This window comes from Mustela nigripes, chromosome 4 (assembly GCF_022355385.1).
Source record: "Mustela nigripes isolate SB6536 chromosome 4, MUSNIG.SB6536, whole genome shotgun sequence".
Lineage (NCBI taxonomy): Eukaryota > Metazoa > Chordata > Mammalia > Carnivora > Mustelidae > Mustela > Mustela nigripes.
The window spans coordinates 37157953-37175874 of NC_081560.1; the positions used below are offsets into that span (position 1 = coordinate 37157953).

The following is a 17922-nucleotide window of genomic DNA, read 5'->3' on the forward strand; positions in this document are numbered from 1 at the left end:
GCGGATTGGACACGGAGCCATTTCAGCTTCACAGACCACTCTGAGCTGCCTCCCAGGGTATCTCCCACACACAGACCTTTATTTTAGAGAAGTGAACCTTTTGGGTTTTCTTAGCCTTACCCACCATTCAATATGTTACCTATAAATCAGTAAATGTTTACTGAATTAGAGCAAAACTCAAAACTTGGTTAAAACAACATTTGAAGGAGACACTGTTCTGCAGTAGTTTTGAACACAAACCTGGGTTCAAATCCTGACTCTGACACTTACTAGTAATGTCATGTCGAGCAAATCACACAGCTCCTCAGGTTCCAGAGTCCTGCCTCTTGAGGTTGCTATGAGAATAAGAAAATGCACATAAAGTGCTTTGCAGGGCCTTATGTGGAATAAACCATCCTAAATGGTAATTGCTTGGATTGCTTTTAAAGTCTCCAGTGTTTGTATTATGTGTTAAGGATGCATGCTGGGAACCTCAGAGAACAATAAAAGATGTGCTGTGAGATTTTTCCGTACAATTTCTCAAGGCCACTGCAGTTTTTCAGAAATAGATTAAAACTTCCAAATCTAACCCCATACCTAGCATTATCTCCTTTGACTCCTATTGGACCCCCCCACACACCCACCCACCCACCTAGGGAAAAAAAAAAATCAGTGTCAAACTTCTGGCAAATGTTATCATCAAAAGGTTCATTGAAACCCAAGAGTGATTATGTGCTTTTCTTTACTGAGTAGATGGGTAGAATTCTCTTCACCAGCTCTTCCCTGATGAGTACACACACACACACATGCACATGCACATGCACACACACCCAGTATTCTTGGCGGAAGATCTTGAATTAACTTTTGTGTCCTAATATTTATGTTAATGGTTATGTTTACACTTGACTAAGAGTGATAGACTTGAGCTGTGACAATTGTCAAGGTGTCAAACCTCTGACAGACTCGGATGCTGAGGTCTTGACTTTCCCAGGCTGGAGGAGAGGTGAGGTAAACCGTTGCTGGTGGCGCTCATGGGGCCACAATGAGTGACCCAGGAGAAGGCAGCCAAGTCTTCTAGTCCCAGTGCTCCCTAAGGACATGACACAGCCATCATGTCTTCAGTCACAGAAGTGGACAGGCCATGACTACCAGTGGAGCTACATGACTGTAGCAAGCAGAAATGCTAGGAACATGCCAGAAGGGCTCATGAACTAGGCCATTATTTGATGGGTGGGGGAATAAGAGCTCTATCTATAGGAGCAGAATTTCTGTGAACAGATGGAGCATAGCATACTAGGGCCAGCTCCAGCTCCTGAAGAGAAGGCTTGGAAATAGCTGGACAGTATGTCTGTTGTGTCACAGTAAGTGGTGGTTAGACAGATGGAACACAAGTCAGGTGAGGGCCGGCAGACCAGACCGTGTTCCTGACGCCATAGACCAGATCCAGGCAGAAAATGGAGGCAGTGTAGGGTGCTGTGAGTCATGCTATGACTTGGGGTGGTCCAAGGCCTGACACCAAGAGCAAGACGGGAGGGGATAGTGTTCGAGGGTTCCAAAATGTTACTTTGCCTAAGCACTTTTTCTGAAGAAGGCATTTGAAGTGTTCACTTGGCAATGATTCTCTAAACCATATACGTGTCGTTCATGCACTCTGCTGTCTCCATGAAATATCTCCCAATAATAAAAGAAAGCATTTGGAGTTGTAACACTAGAAGAGAATTATAGAGGCTGTTTATCGTGTTTATAGGTACTCTTGTTACAGGGCAGGTGTGCTAGTAAGAACATCTTGTAGTCATCTGATTCTTTTCTCTAAATGTGTTAGGTCTTTCCTAAAGATTTATTATTTAAAATTTAAAAAATACTTTATGAATCACACACAGTATTCTAGAATGCCAAGGGGATTTTGTGCTTAAATTCTTACCTGTTACCAAGATGCTAGCCTTGAGGATATTTAAAGAAATAAAGTTCGTGTGAATTTTAAAACTTACATTCAAAATAACCTGTTATAGTAGTTCTATATCTGTTAAAATATTTTTCAGAACTGTAGTTTAAAGTCACTTTTTAAAGACTTTATTTTTATTTATTTATTTGAGAGAGAGAGAGAGAGTATGAGAGAGAGCATGAGAGAGGAAATGTCAGAGGGAGAGGCAGGCTCCATGCTGAGCAGGGATCCCAATGCAGAACCCGATCCTGGGACTCCAGGATCATGACCTGAGCCAAAGGCAGTCATTCAACCAACTGAGCCACCCAGGTGCCCCTAAAATCATGTTTATCATTACCAAGAAGTATAGAGTTACTTTACAATAAAAACACAATTCTCTCATTATCTGGGTGTTGTTAACTCTTAATTCTCTAGTATATATCCTTCTAGATATTTTTCTGCATGGATTTTTTTACTCAAATGATATTATAGAGCAGTTTTAGGTTTATAATAAAATTGAGAAGAAGATATAGATTTTTCATTTGCCTTCCTATTCACATGAATAGCCTCTTCCATTATCAACCTCACTCACCAGCATGGTACCTTTTTTTTTTTTTTTTTTTTAAAAACCTACATTGACGTATCATAATCACCCAAAGTTCATAGTTTACCTTAAGATTCGCTCTTGATGTAGTACATTCTGTGGGTCAGACAAATGAGTAATGACATATCTCCATTATAATATGACAGTGCCCTAAAAATCCTCTGTGCTCTGCCTATTCATCCCTGCCCCATGGCCTCTAGCAACCACTCATCATTTTACTGTCCCATAGTTTTGCCTTTCCCAGAATGTCCTATAGCTGGAATCATACAGTCTGGAGCTTTCTCAGATTGACTTCTTGTACTTCTTTCACTTTCATTTCTTTCACTCTGTGTGTCTTTTCGTGACTCCAGAGCTCATTTCTGTTTAGCACTGAATAGTGTCCATTTTCGGATGAACCACAGTTTATCCATTTACCTGCTAAAGGACATCTTCGTTACTTCGTAATATTCACATTTTGTACACTACTTTTTCAGTTAATGATTTTCTAATCATTAATGTTTTTAATCTCATCTAGAACTTAAGTCAGTATATAATTTCAAAAACAAAACAAAAACCTCTTTTCAGATTTGATCCAAATCTGGGACCAAATGTCATATTTAGCTTCGGTGCTAGTTTGTCTAGACCAATCTTTTTTTCTTAAGACATTGGACGTGAAGAGACAAAGCCAAGCATCCTGCAAAAAGTGCTGCCTTTAGGATTTTTCTGGATGCTTCCCTGTGGTATTGTTCAGCATGTCATTCTGTTCATTGTGTTGACTGTGAAGTGGAAGTGAAAGCTGCTGTTGTGCTAGATTCAGTTCAGCATCTGTAGTAAGAATACATTATGGATGCTGTTACGTGTTTTTGCCCTGTCCTGCATCGGTATTATGACAACCTGATCCCCCCCCCCAACCATGTGCATGTGGTTATATTTGCCCCCTTGCTTCTGGGACGTCATAATCTATGTGTCAGTGCATTGGTGTCATAAGAATGTCCAATTCTTATCTTTTTTTTTTTTTCAAATAATCTTTACACATAATGTGGGGCTTGAACTCCTGACCCTGAGATCAAGAGTTGGATTCTCTACTAAGTCAACTAGGCATCCCAAATGTCCAATTTTTTTATCCAACGATTTTCCTGCCGATTTTAGCATTCCCAAGTGACAACCTTTAACTAAAGAGTTACATTAGGGATATGAAACTATATATTCTAAATCTGTAATTCCTTTTACATTTGTTAGCTGGTGTCTTCTGTGAAGTAGGGATTTCTTTCTCATGGTAGGACTCTTAGAGAACCCTGAAAAACAGTTTCCTTTAATTGCCAGTTTTCGAAATAAGGAGGCGTTCAGTAGCAACCTCAGATGAGATGTTGGAAGAATTTAAACATTTTTTTAAAAATGCTGTGGTCACTGCAAATATGATTTCTTGTGTACTTCCTCTGTATTAGGCACTGTGCAAAAGGCTTTATGGAACCTAACTCTTACGACAATATACCGAGATTTTAGAGATAGAAATAGTGATCTTGCATGGCCAGATAATGTGATAGAGCTTCTCCTGGGAGAAGTAGCAAAACTGGGAGAGGGACCCAAGTTGGTCCCAGCCCAAAATCCATGCTTAATTCCTTCTCTCTCTGTCTTTGTTGTATTTTACTTAAAAGCCAAATTCTATTTGTAATCCTGTGTGGAATGTTTCCCAGTTCATAAACAGTAGAAATGGAAATGATGCTTAGTAATTTTCATGAGGTCTCTTATCCCTCCCTTTTATATTTTGTTTTTAATATTTTTAACAGTGTGAAGAAAACACAAATCTTCAGGATACTACCCGCTACCTCAAACTTCCCTTTTCCAAGGGCATCCTTCTTGGAAATAATCATCAAGCCATTAAGGCCACAAAGGAGTCTTTTTGGATAACATCTTTTCTCTGTTCCACAAAACTCACACAAAATGGTAACGTATAATGCTGTTTTATTTGAAAGCCCTTGTACTTAATCACTCCTGTGAATTTTGGTAGACACGTTTAATAAACACCAGTGTTATATTTAAGAACTTTGCACTAGAAAAATTGTTGATCCTTCTGTGTGTGATCTCCAGTAAAATGGAAACCTTTGCGACCCAATGGTCTGTTAATGCATCTAATTTAAAGATTTCAAAATCATCCCAGTATTGAAACCCAAGTGCACAATGCTTCAAAACCCAGCCGCTTTTTAAAAAGAGGAAGAGGGAGAGACAAAGAATACGACCATTTAATCTCTCTTGTTTTATAGCTCCATAAACAGTGCTAATTGTAGGCTTTGGAATAAGGCTGTTTTTCGTTTAATTAGCTGGATATTGCTTTTCTATTCTACCATACTTTTTATGTCAGTGATTGTTTACCAAGTTATGATTAATAAAATAGGCTCTTCTCCTTGGAAAACCGTCATGAAAACATCATCTGTAATGAAGGAAGGAAATGAAATATTTTTTAATTCTTCATGGTTGCCATATAAGGCTTCTGGCTAGTGTTCTGAATGCCATATTAATAAGTCAGATTCATTATGTTGAGAATCACTTCATAATAAGGTATCATAAAGTGTTCCTGTGCCTAAACATCGGTACGTGCGATTAGTTCTTTCTGCTGTCACAGAACAGCATTTGTAGAAGGAAACATATTTCTTCTCTTAGTACATGGCATCAGAAAAGAAGTAAAATGTCACATTATACTATTAACCTCTTTTAAGCTACCTTTCAGTTTCTCTTGCAGTGCTGCTATATATATGTAGAACTTTGGCAATGACCCTTTCACATTTTGTTGTTGGTTTGTTTCTCCCCTTCCAAAATTATTTTTGGAGAAATAGTTTTCAAAATCAACTGCATATTTTTATTACATTTGGTTGAAGGTAGCCATCACCAAGTTAAGAAACATCAAGAGTTTATCCGTATTCAGTGATGAATGATTTTACTTAAATAAAAACTTCACTGACAGAACCGGATATAGTTTATAAAGCCTTTACCACACCTCAGGTGTTATTTTTTATGAAGCCAATCATCCCTACAGAGATTATGAAGATAAGAAAATCAACCTGCTGTTGACTCCTTCAGACAGTAATTGTACTTATTCTGTGTGGATTGGTTGTATGTCTGTTACAGAGCCTAGGTTCACATTTAACCAGTTGCCTCTGGTAGAATAATTTCAGGTTGTATTAGTTACCTCCTGCTGTAGGAATAATTACTGTAAACTTACTGGCTTAAAACAACAAACATGTATCATTGAGCAGTTTGGGAGTTTTCACTGAACTAAAATCAGGATGTCAGTGAACCTGCATTTGTCCTGAAAGCTCTAGGGAAGAACCCGTGGCTTTACCTTTTTTAGCTTCCAACGGGGCCACCTGCGTTCCTTGGCTCACGGCCTCTCCTACGTCTTCAGAGCCAGCAGTGTAGCACCTTGACATGGCTATGACCATCTTCTGGTCTTAAGGATCTTTGTGATTACTTTGGGCCCACTAGCTATTCCATGATAGTTGCCCATGTTTTAAGACCTTTAACTTATCACATCTGTGAAATCTCTTTTGTTGTAAAAGGTAAACATATTCACAGGTACCAGAGATTAGGACATCGACATCTATGGGGCCGCTGTTCTGCCGACCACACAGATAATCCTAGCAATAGCTTATCTCCCATCAAAGTATTTGGCCGACTTAACCTTTTCTTGTTCTCAGGTTTAGGTTGGTAGACAGAATTGTGTACATAAAACAGAACCAAATCCTAAAACTTAGAAGTTGCTGCTTTGTAAAAGTGGAGAACATTTTCAGGTAGATATGGGTAAATAAACATACTTAGAAGTCATTATATTAAACATCTCACTATATGAAGGACAATGCTTGTCTCCTTTTTGGACACTGATAAGTGCTTAATTATCATTTGGGTTTGTTTAACCTTGTCAGTGTAACACAGCTGGGAATGAACCAGGCGATAAATACTGTGTTTCAAAGAGATGAGACGGAGGAAAGAAGTCAGTTGATCTTTCTGGAATTTATATGCTAGACACACGTTTCTGTGTAGAAGTAATCCAGTTGCAAATTGGAATTAAATTGCTTTGTATTCGTTTTACTCAAATTGGAAAATAGACAAATCCCATTTCCATTACAATTGGGCATTTAGCAAGTGATCCGGTCTCTAGAAATAGTTTCTAACAGCAGATTTGCATTTCACGATCCCTAAAGTGAATCTCTGCACCCATTCTGCACTCCAGTATTGTTCAGGGCTAGTGTTCCAAGGCCGGAGTACCCTGCTGGACATCAGGGACAGCCAGATCAAGGAGATACTTTAAGCTTCTTGAAAGTAGGGATCAGAGAATAAATGGTTTTGCTTATTTGTTTTCTTCCTTGGGCTGTTAAACACAACTTTTAAAAAGGTTTAAAAACAGTGCTTAAATTTAGCTTGACAGTTAATTGTACAGTTGCTGACTTGCCCACATCCCCTTCTCCCCCAAATAATGGGTGGTTCATTCAGTCTCTTCTTGAGAGTGTGATTTAAAAGTAAAAAAAAAAAAAAAAAAGTAGGGATTATGTCATCCACCTATTTTCTAGCTCTTGGTAGGTCAAACCTACAGTATACTCTTAAATGCTTTTTGAATGGAATGCTTAAAATTTGCATTTTCAGCAATAGGTCATAGCTCCTAATTTGCAACTTACCTATCTTCAGACAGCAAAATAGAGACCTAGGCGATGACAGTTCTGACTTAATTCTGAGCACTTTGTACACATGATTAATTACACCCAGAGGAACATACGGCTTTACTCTTCCTTTCCTCCATTATGAGCACTCAAAATATTCATCAGACTTTTCGCAGGAAAGGTCCACAGCCCCACCTCAATCTGATTGTCTGGACCACTGTCCTCTCTTCTCCAGCTCTCCTGAGGACAGTGCTGTTCCTGGTTTCCCACCGCTGCCTCTGGGCTGCCACCTCCTTCGTCTGCACACACTCCTCACACTGGGCTAGTAGGCCCTGGACACCTTGCCCTGAGGGGCAGGAAAGAGAGGAGGGAGACTGAATGAGAGCTGGAGTGGAGGTGGAGTGGGAAGTGAGGAGTAAGTGGCAAGGGTCATGCGCTGGGGAACTGTGAGAGAAGATGCCTGGGCAGGAAGGCATCCTGCGGTAGGATGCAGGAAGTAAGAAGTATGTGGGAGGGAGGCCGCAATCAGACGGGAGAAGAATGTGGTGCTCCCTCTGACGTGGCAGGTCTCCCTCTGTGGAAATACCTACTCTTCTACATGTAACCAGTCATTTTTAAAAAGGTTCCAATCCTACCTCCACGATGTCTGAGTTAGTCATGAATACTAAACACTTGCAGGTTTTTCTGCTATGGAAAATACCATAAATTTCTCTTTACAAGTCATTATTTTTCAAATTCCCTCATTTTTTCTAATTCTAAACCATCCTCTTATCCCTGTTTGATGTAGATAAATATTTCCTTTTAAGACTAAATTTCTCACTATTAAGTCCTTTGTGAAGTTTTTCTCTTGAATCTGCCTGAGGTGAAGGTTGCCTCTCTCTCCTCTGAAGATTCTTACACTTTTTCTCATCTCTCTTCACCACAGCATCTTTCTTTTTCATCACAACTACTTCTTCCTCGATTTCGTATTTTTGATTTCTTCAGATTTTCGTTACCATGTTGGTCTTTCTGTCTTTAAGCAAGTCCCATTGGGGTTTCTCCTGAAATGCTTTTAAGTGGAGTTCACACCATTAAGCCTGGGAGGGCCTTCTTGGCTTCTTTCTTGGTTGTTCTAGTCTTCCAGCCCCACTGAGCCCGGGAAGCCAGCTCCGCCAGGTTCCCTTGCTCTGTGAGCTCCTGCACATACACAAGCCTTGTCGGTTCTTACCTGCTGTCATTGGCTCCAGACGCCACTGTCTCCCTGCTCCCTCTGGATACTAGTGAAGCTGGCCACTATGTTCAGGAGCCTTCCTAACTTTTGCCCAGAAAAGCCGAGGGAAGGATTTTTTCCCTCACCAGAAGAGGTTCTCTGAGGACCCGCGTAGACGCGGGCCCACGTCTTGTCAGTTTCGGAAGGGAAGGAAAAGGAAGACATGGGCCCTGCACCTGCCCAGAATCTGGGCTGGAAGATGACCATGATGTCCAGAAACTGGCCCTCTCAAGTCCTCGGGCTTCCTAGATGACCCAGCAGTTGACCAAACTTGTCATCCTTGTGCAGGGGACCTTCTTGTCCTGCCAAGTTCGGGTCACATTGTCAAGAAGACCTCCATTGCCAGGTAGAATTGGTTGCTGGGCAGAGTGCTAGTGCTGGGGGCACAAGTATGGATAAAGCAGGTTTCTGACCCTCAAGAAGCTCCCACTTTGGCAGAAAAGGATTCAACAAATATTTATCAACTGCCAGCTATCTGCCTGCTCTGTACCCATGCATGTTGGCTTTTTCTTTCTTGGAGTTTACAATCTAGTAGGCACAAAGACAACTGAAATAGTGAGGTCAGCGCCACTGTGAGGTGAGAGCACGAAGCAGCGACAGTTAGCTCAGTCCAGAGGTTTCGGGAAAGAAGGGTTCCTGGATGAAGCAACAGCTAATCTGGGAACTGAAGGATAAGTAGGAGTTTGTAAATCAAGAGCACTGGGAAGAGAGAAATAATTAGAATACACTGTAATACAATAAATGCCATCTTAGAGAGCTAGTCATGGTCTGGGGGAACCTGAAACTTGGATGACCAGGAGGGTTAGGCAACATGTATAGGACTCTAGCTTTTACCGCTGAAACACTGAAACTTGGATGATCAGGAGGGTTAGGCAACATGTATAGGACTCAAGCTTTTACCGCTGAAACACTTTCATGTGAGAGACAATTCTCTGCTAAGGTGATTAACCTTCTTTTTCTCGTTGGAAAGGTGATATGCTTGATCTCTTGAAATGGAGAACCCACCCAGACAAGATCACAGGCTGTCTCTCTAAAATAAAAGAAATCGATGGCTCAGAGATAGTAAAGGTATATGGTGTTTCGTTATCTCTCTCTTGGGAAATTCATGGAATAAAGAATATTTGGAGGGGAAGGGCAGATGATATTTTCTTTATTAATTTATTTCTTTATCTTACAGTTTCTGCAAGATACACTGGATACATTATTTGGAATTTTAGATGAAAATTCCCAAAAATATGGGTCTAAAGTATTTGATTCTTTGGTGAGTTTAAATTCACTTCAATTATATCCTAACAATTTTGTCTCTTGGTCTTGACTTTCATAAGGCTCTTTCTGAAATGTGCACTGAATAGCATAAGTCATTTAAAAAGAACCCTCCCCCACAAAAAAAAAAACAACCCATAATTTGCATTTGGTTTTATAAACCTCAAATTTCTTTTTAGGTTCACATAATAAATTTGCTGCAAGATAGCAAATTCCATCATTTTAAACCTGTAATGGACACTTATATTGAGAGTCACTTTGCTGGGGCACTTGCATACAGGTAAGGCCTTTATCTTGTAATTGGTTTAGAAGCAGTTCCTTTTGAGCCTTTCCACGCAGAACCAGCAATATAGGAAAATTTAAAAGGGAGCGTAGGAAGAAATGAACCACAACAACTGAAGTGTCTCTTGAGTCAGTCTCTTCCTTTCTCACACATCTTTTTTTAATGGCTGCAACTTACTTTGATTAAAAGGACCTGGGGAAAAAAAAAAAAAAAAAAAAAGCCTTTCTGAATTCTATTCCTAAAACTTAAACTATAAAATGTTTTCTTCTTGTCTCCATTTCATGTGGTATTCTTTCGTCTGAATGCCTGGTTATTTCAGCCTGGCTGCCAAGAACCCCAATTAACCGCCACATTCCTTGCTTACTCTAGAAGTCTTTAAGAAAGAGATGTGAAAGGAAAACAGCCTTGGTCATCGTATCTTTTTAAATCCCTTCATTCATTTATCTGTTAATATTTACTGAGTTCCTACTGCCTGCCTAATGCGTGCTGATTCATGTGAAGCCATTAAGCAGGTCAGCTGTGGGCTTGACCCTTTGATAGGAGCTGCCATTTTCACAGCTCATCCCTTCCTATTAGCTCAGATTATTCTGCAGGCAAGGCTAAAGTGAATGAATAATGACAAGCTGTAGCTCTTACCTGCCTCCCTACAACCCAGTTGATACTTGCCAGAAGGTAACAGCGTCTCTCTTTCTCTGCTATGTATAACATCTTTCTGGTCTTTCACCCTGCTTAAATACAACCCTGGAATGTTCCCCAAAGTTCTTTCTCTCTGTTCTAACACTGCCATCGCTATTCTGGTATTTTTACCTTATACTTGAAGCACCAAGACCAAGTACACACATAATCATTTATTCCCAGAAGTGTGGTTAAAAAAAAGATGGAATCATGTTTTTGCCCTTTGCCCCCCATCATGTGATATCTAAAAGATAAATAATCAAATAAGCATTTGATCCTGTTACGTTGGGTATTGCCTCTTTTTTTTTTTTTTTAAGATTTTATTTATTTATTTGAGAGAGAGACAGTGAGAGAGAACATGAGCGAGGAGAAGGTCAGAGGGAGAAGCAGACTCCCCATGGAGCTGGGAGCCCGATGTGGGACTCCGTCCTGGGACTCCAGGATCATGACCTGAGCTGAATGCAGTCGTCCAACCAACTGAGCCACCCAGGCGCCCTGGGTATTGCCTCTTAAGGCATGTGAAGATTTAATACTCCAACATTTCAATGAATGGCGTGTCATCATGATTTTTACAGAGAGTGAAATGTAATATCAGGGATAGTTAGAAACATCGGCCTGACTCTGCCACTCGGCCTAACTTTTGGGGCCCTAGTAACATCTCACCACTTGTGACTGAAATTTTCAGTGGAAGCTGGAGAGGAAGGGTGTAATTTCTAACACTTCATGTTGGCCAGGAGAGCAGGATAATCATTCCTAACAAGACAGATAAGGCCTACGGAATCTTCTCGGGCTATGGGTGGTCAGAAACTCACTGACATTTATATCTTCAAAATAACATTCCTGGCAGCACCTGCCTTGTACTACATCCATGCGTTCTTCCCTGACTGAGAGAAAAGAGGAACATTGTTAAAAATTGCTCTGTTTCCTAGAAACCAAGAACAGAACAAAGGTAAAGGTAGCAAGACTGCAATCTTAAGAATTATTGGTGTTTTTTTTTTTTTTTTTTAATTCCAATTTTGTTCCTTATAAGAAAAAACAAACTTGGCTGTTTTGGAAGTTCTCTTACTAAGGCACTCTGATGAGAAGACTTGTTCTTCCCACGGGTCCGAGAATTGGCTAGATCAGTCCATGGGCATGTGATCTGGAGAAGGGGGTTGTTGCCTTATCCTTCCCCACACCCGCTTTGGCCTCCAACTGAGCATTTCATCCAGCTGTTTACATGGTCACTGGGGAAGAAATCCCAATTATCAGTTATCCAAGATGGACGGTCAGACTTCCAGGCCCTTTCTTGGCCAGAGTCCTTTTCTCTGGTGTTTGTGTTTATCCATTGGGAAGCTTTGCCAGAAACAGCAGGGTCAATGGGACATGGCCGTATCCAGGAGAATCTCAATGGGAGGAAGTATTTCTCTGTTCAGCTTCAGAGAGGGGTAGTGATGTTGGTGTGCACATTCCTCATATCATGAGATGAAGTGGTCTGACAGAACGCTGTGAGGACTTGGGAAAAGAAGCCTCCTCATGATCAAAATGTTGGATTTTTGGCTTTCAGCTGAGAACTCGACCAAGTCCACCTTCTGTCTCTCTTCCCCTGTGTTTCAGAGATCTCATCAAAGTCCTCAAGTGGTACGTGGACAGGATAACGGAAGCGGAACGGCAAGAGCACATCCAGGAGGTGTTGAAGGTAAAGACACGCCGGTGATAGCAGATAATGTTATCAAACAGAGCTGTTGCATGGTGACGCCTAAACTAATTGCTTTCCTCTACACAGACAGTAATTGGCGATGATATAGTACTGGCATTCCAATTCAAGGATGTTAATCAGTTTATGCTCCTCCAGAGCTGATGAAATTTGAAGGAAGCTTTGCCAGGCTCACCCACTGAAACTGCTTGGGATTGAATCCTTGTACCTCTGAGCTCCAGAACCCTTGGAGTGAAGTCTAGGGTTGGCAGGAGTGGAGGTCTTAGGACTGAAGACCACGGATGGGCAGTTCAGCTTGCAGTTTCCTGGCTCTTGCCTTCAACACCCTGACAGAGGCCGTTTGAGAACAATTTGTCTGACATTTTGAGAGAGAATAGGGTGGCTTGAAGACCTGAGGTTTTACTGGGTCTCAGGGTTTAATGCTGCCCACATGTCTGGGCCCTTAGTGCTCTGATGGAGATGCTAACACTCCACGTGCAAATGTGTTCATGAGGAACGGAGGTTCTCAAAGGAATTGTCCAGTAGCAGGTCTGAGAGTCCTCTCATGTCCTGTCGTTGAGTGCCACTCCGTTTGATGTCAATAGACAATACGATGACAGGTATGCACTTTGTAAAGCAAGTAATTTCCTAATTAGAAATTTATCACGTTGGTCTGATGGAAGGTAAAATGCTAAGTGGCAAGAGGACCTGCCAGGAAAGCACAGTAATTGTTGAGAAGCAAACAGGTATCTCTCTGTTAACTACATTTTATTTTATTTTATTTTTAAGATTTTATTCATTTATTTGACAGAGAGAGATCACAAGTAGGCAGAGAGGCAGGCAGAGCGAGAGAGAGAGAGGAGGAAGCAGGCCCCTGCCGAGCATTGAGCCCAACGTGGGGCTTGATCCCAGGACCCTGAGATCATGACCTGAGCTGAAGGCAGAGGCTTAACCCACTGAGCCACCCAGGCACCCCTGTTAACTACATTTTAAAAACCACCTGACGATTGAAAGCATCTCAGGCTCCTACTTCTTGAGAATTAGAAAGAATTTTCAAATTAGCTATACATTTTCTCTCATTAGCATCAGAGAAAAATGGCACTTCCCCCACAAGTAAATTCTGTTCAAAAATCTCCCGTGGATCTTAGTGTTTAAATCAATAATTTAAATTTCTGATGTTGTCCCATGGTTTTTATGCTGTGTCATTGTTAAATCCTCTTGCTTTCCTTTGAGACTAATTTTTTTAAATATTTCACTTTCAGGCACAAGAGTATATATTTAAGTACATAGTGCAGTCTCGAAGGCTCTTTTCCCTCGCCACCGGTGGACAAAACGAAGAGGAATTTCGCTGCTGCATTCAGGAGCTCCTTATGTCCGTCCGTTTCTTCCTTTCTCAAGAAAGCAAAGGGTCGGGAGCCTTATCTCAATCACAGGTAATGTTTTTTCATCTCTACTTGGGAAAGCAAAAACGAGTCCCATTTATTCGTGTTTACATAGCAGCAGGATGTTTTCCTCATGAGCAATCCATCTCTCCTGTTGATATACGGAGTGCGAGCAACTTTGCAGATTTTAAAAAGGTCTCCTAGCTTCCGAGCAGCAGCACAGCAGAAGTTAGGTTGCCTTTCCTCCAGCTGCTCTCACTGTTTGTGGGGAGACTGTTGGTCTGCAGCAGCCTGGATTTCAGTTCCCAAAACAAGAGCTGGTGTGTGGACACGGCGTCACCATCCGCCTTGAGGAAGGAAGCTTCCTGGAGCCGACTTGTTACCGTTCTTTACCCCAAGCCTTGCACCGCATTTTAATCTGTCCACTTGAGACTCACTGTATGGGACTTGGCTAAAGTGGCATGTTGTTTTGTTTTATATATCTTGACCCTAAACGTCCTGGCTATGATCTTACTTGACCAGTGCTGGGCCGCTGTTGCCAAATGCTATTACTTGGAGAAGCTCCACGGGTTTTGTTTAAGGACAGGGTTTATCCACTTTCCAAGTAGCATGGCTTTGAACGCGTGCTGAGCAATCATTCTCAATACCTTACTCTACATTTTCTTAATCCTTCTGATACACTTTTAGTTCTAAAGACTTGGTTAAAAACCTCTCAGATGGAGAAGCAGCCTCTTTGCTGCCATCCCCTGGAGACTAGAGATTTATCATCACTGAGAATTAGCAGGGGAAATGGGAGATTAGAAGACAAAACTAACTAGATCCCTTGGAATAACATGTTAACTTGTGCCATTTGACATTTGGAAAGCATTACATGTAATGGGGAAAAACCAGAAATGTACCAACCCTCTAACGACAGTGCTGTGCTTTTTTCTGACTTGTGGTGCCTGTTCTGGTTGGTCTCTTCTTTATACACATAAACTAATTCTTACACATGGGCAAGGATACAGTACAGGCCCTTTTAATGACATTTTGACCTCTGTTGCCAATAGCACAATCCCCACGCTTGAGGAACTTGCCAGATACCTCAAAGTCAACTTGCCCACTAGCCAAACACGACTTTCAGCAGTTGATACTTTAAAAAGATAATCCAACAAGCTAATCAAGTATTCCTTTAGATCAGAAGTCTCAGAAACTCACTACTTTGATGAAAGCTACTGTAGTTGAGATTTTTTTATCTTAAACCTTTACTGGTTAATAGGGACAAAACTTTTTAAATTCACATCTGAAAAAATACTCTCTTACTTTTAAGAGTAAGTTGAAGTCATGGTTTTTCAGTGACACGCCTTCCTAGGGACTCAAGAGGTCTTTTCCCTTCTATAAAGTTAGGGAAATAATCTTCTTCCTTCGTTATGTTTCCACTGTCTCTTAGCAGTTGCCCTGAGATGACCCAGGCACATGTGATGTGATCATTTTCTTTTAGGCTGATGCTAAGAGAATTCATAGAAAATGACGAAGTGGTTAGTTTTCTTTATTAAGCAAAGAGGACTGTGTCCTCCCTCTGTGTTTTGGGAGAAAGGGGAATACTCTAGAGCTTTTTTTTATTCCAAGTGCCCTTTTGACCTCACACCTTCATGGCTCTCTTTTCGGAGATTTTCTACTGCTGCGTGACAAGTAACCAAGTGCTTAATGGCTTTAAATAACATCCACTTAGTCACAATTCTGTAGATAAGAAGGGTTAATTGGATTTTTTATTTACGGTCTCCTACAGCCAAAATCAAGGTGTTGGCCTCGATGGCTTCTTCAGAGATTCTGGGGAAGAATTTACTTTCAGAATCTCCCAAGTGTTTATAAGAATGAGATTCCTATTTCCTTGCGGCTTATCAGCAAGGGGTTGGAGGAGAGGAGGGGTGTTCTCAGCTCCTAGAGCCCATTTGCATTCCTTGGCTTGTGGCCCCTCCATCCTCAAAACCAGCAACAGTATGTCCAGTCCTTCTCATGCTTCAGATCTCTCTGAATCCTCCCACCATGAGCTAGAGAAAACTTCTGCTTTAAAGGATCAGGGTCATGTCATTAGGTCAGGTCCATATGGACAATCTACATATTTTTTTTTAAAGATTTTATTTATTTATTTATTTGACAGAGAGAGATCACAAGCAGGCAGAGAGGCAGGCAGAAAGAGGGGGGAAACAGGCTCCCCACCGAGCAGAGAGCCCAATGCAGGGCTCCATCCCAGGGCCCCATGGCCATGACCCAAACAGAAGGCAGAGGCTCAACCCACTGAGCCACCCAGGTGCCCCAAATTTCCATATTTTTTAAGAACAGCTCATTAGTAACCTTCATTAAACCGGCAAAATCCTTTTTTCCATGTAACATAACTTAATCACAGGGACAATACTGAGGAGAAAAGATCTTGGGGTCATCTTAGGATTCTGCATGTCCAGAGCGAGAGATATCCACTGGTCTGAGTCCAAAATCCAGTTTCCTTGCTCTCTTTTATATTTTTTCATTGTGGGCTCTGACCCAGGGCAAATGTTGTCTTCTGGAGGCAGAGCAGCCATCCCAGAAAGCCTTCCTGTTCGATCAATTTATAGCACCCCACAGCTCAGGCCATCCTCACCCCTCCGGCATGCTCATTTAGTCTTCCTGCCCTAACCCTGGCTCACTAATGACTCTGTCTCTGGGAGCCCGGCCCCAACAGGACTGCCATCCCAGTCAGGGGTTGGAGCTGTGGCTCTTGGTTTCCCCCTTCCACGGACAGATCCCTTCCCTGGATCCCTAAGAGCAGAAGAGGAATGTACCACCCTGCCCCAAATTCCTAATAATTATCTTTCTCTATTTGTCTTGGCTACCAAGAAGGTCAAAATAAAATTGGGCTTTTCTTCCTATTTGCAATAAAAATCCTTAGCTTAGATATCTTGATACAACTATCTTTCTGTCCTTATCACAAGGTGCTTGTGCCTGTATACTTTTTAATACACATATCTTCACTGCAGTCACATTCAGATCCGTTTTTGAAGTAAAGAGCTATAAATAAAGAAGTAACATAAATGAAAAGATTCCTGAGGAATATCAATGTAGTTGACTTTTCAGTAATCAGAAGGCTGGGCTCATTTGATTGTATCTTATTTCTTTAACTTCATCTGTATGACTCAGCTCTTTGTAGAGCGAAATGAAGGTTATATAAATATAGTCTTTAACAGAGAATACCAAGTTATTAATTTTAAATGCATCCGAGTAAACCTCTACTGTTTAAGAGTCAAGGAGAACGTAGCCGTTGACTGCAGCCCCTGAAGCATTTCGATGGTTCTGGCGTCAAAAACGGGTCTTGGCTCTTGCAAATATTTCTGCTGCTGCTGTACAGATAAATGCCAAAACCCATGAATTTGAATTTGACTCTGTATTTGAATCATCAGCACATGTAGACTCGACCTACTTTTTGCTGGTGTCAGATCTCATCGGTAAGCCAGCTAACACTTGAATATTAGCATATTAGAAACATGTGCCTCCTTCCCCCTGGCTTGATAGACCGGAAGCTGGTTGACGCTTCCTTCCATTGCTCTCCTTCTGTGGAATTCAAAAGACAGGGTTTGTTTTGATGTACCATCCTAGCCCAATTTGTGTCCCTTAGGATTTGATACTAGCACTTTTTTTCCCTGAAAAAGTGGTTAGCAAGCTTCTTCACTTACATAAAGAATATTATTCCTAGTACACACAGTTCTGGGGTTGTAGTAAATCTCAAAGCAACCTAAAGGTTTGTTATAGTGAACTTTTGATCTTACAGGTGATAAAACTGAAACCCAAGGAGCTAAAGTGACTTGTCCAAGGTCACAGAGTTGATTAGAGGCCAAGCCAGTAGTACATAAAATCTAGGTCTTCTGGTTCTCTGTCTTTTTTTTTTTTTTTTTTCTTTAACCATAAGTTCAGTGCTTTCGGGAATCAACATGTTTGGTTTCTTCAAGGTAAATGAGATTTAGATGAGCACTTGAGAAACCTCTAAAAAGAAAGGAAATATAAGTGATGGCATTCCCGGCCATGGTTGAGCATTCTTTCTATTTGATCATGCTGCATTTTGCTGATTTTGTGCGATTTTTTGCCAATCCTTTTGCTAATGTCAGTGATTTTCCAGAATTTCCCAGTTTTATTATATGGCACCCTTGCACATTTTAAAACATGGCTTTTTTTTTTTTTTTTTTTAATTGCAGCCTTTTACTTTTAGGTACTGGAACCATCTTACTTCATTTTTTTAATCATTCAAAATTATTT

At 41.0% G+C, this 17922-nt stretch overlaps 1 protein-coding gene across 3 annotated transcripts in view; it reads left to right on the top strand.

Moving 5' to 3' along the window:
- Positions 1–17922, top strand: part of DOCK4 (dedicator of cytokinesis 4) — a 431767-nt gene that overhangs the window by 285009 nt on the left and 128836 nt on the right. For all 3 annotated transcript variants that reach the window (XM_059396554.1, XM_059396556.1, XM_059396555.1), the window contains exons 17-22: positions 4271–4427; positions 9352–9449; positions 9559–9642; positions 9824–9924; positions 12199–12280; positions 13540–13710. In XM_059396554.1, coding sequence (XP_059252537.1) covers positions 4271–4427; positions 9352–9449; positions 9559–9642; positions 9824–9924; positions 12199–12280; positions 13540–13710 — 693 coding nt within the window. The remainder of the gene's footprint in view (positions 1–4270; positions 4428–9351; positions 9450–9558; positions 9643–9823; positions 9925–12198; positions 12281–13539; positions 13711–17922) is intronic.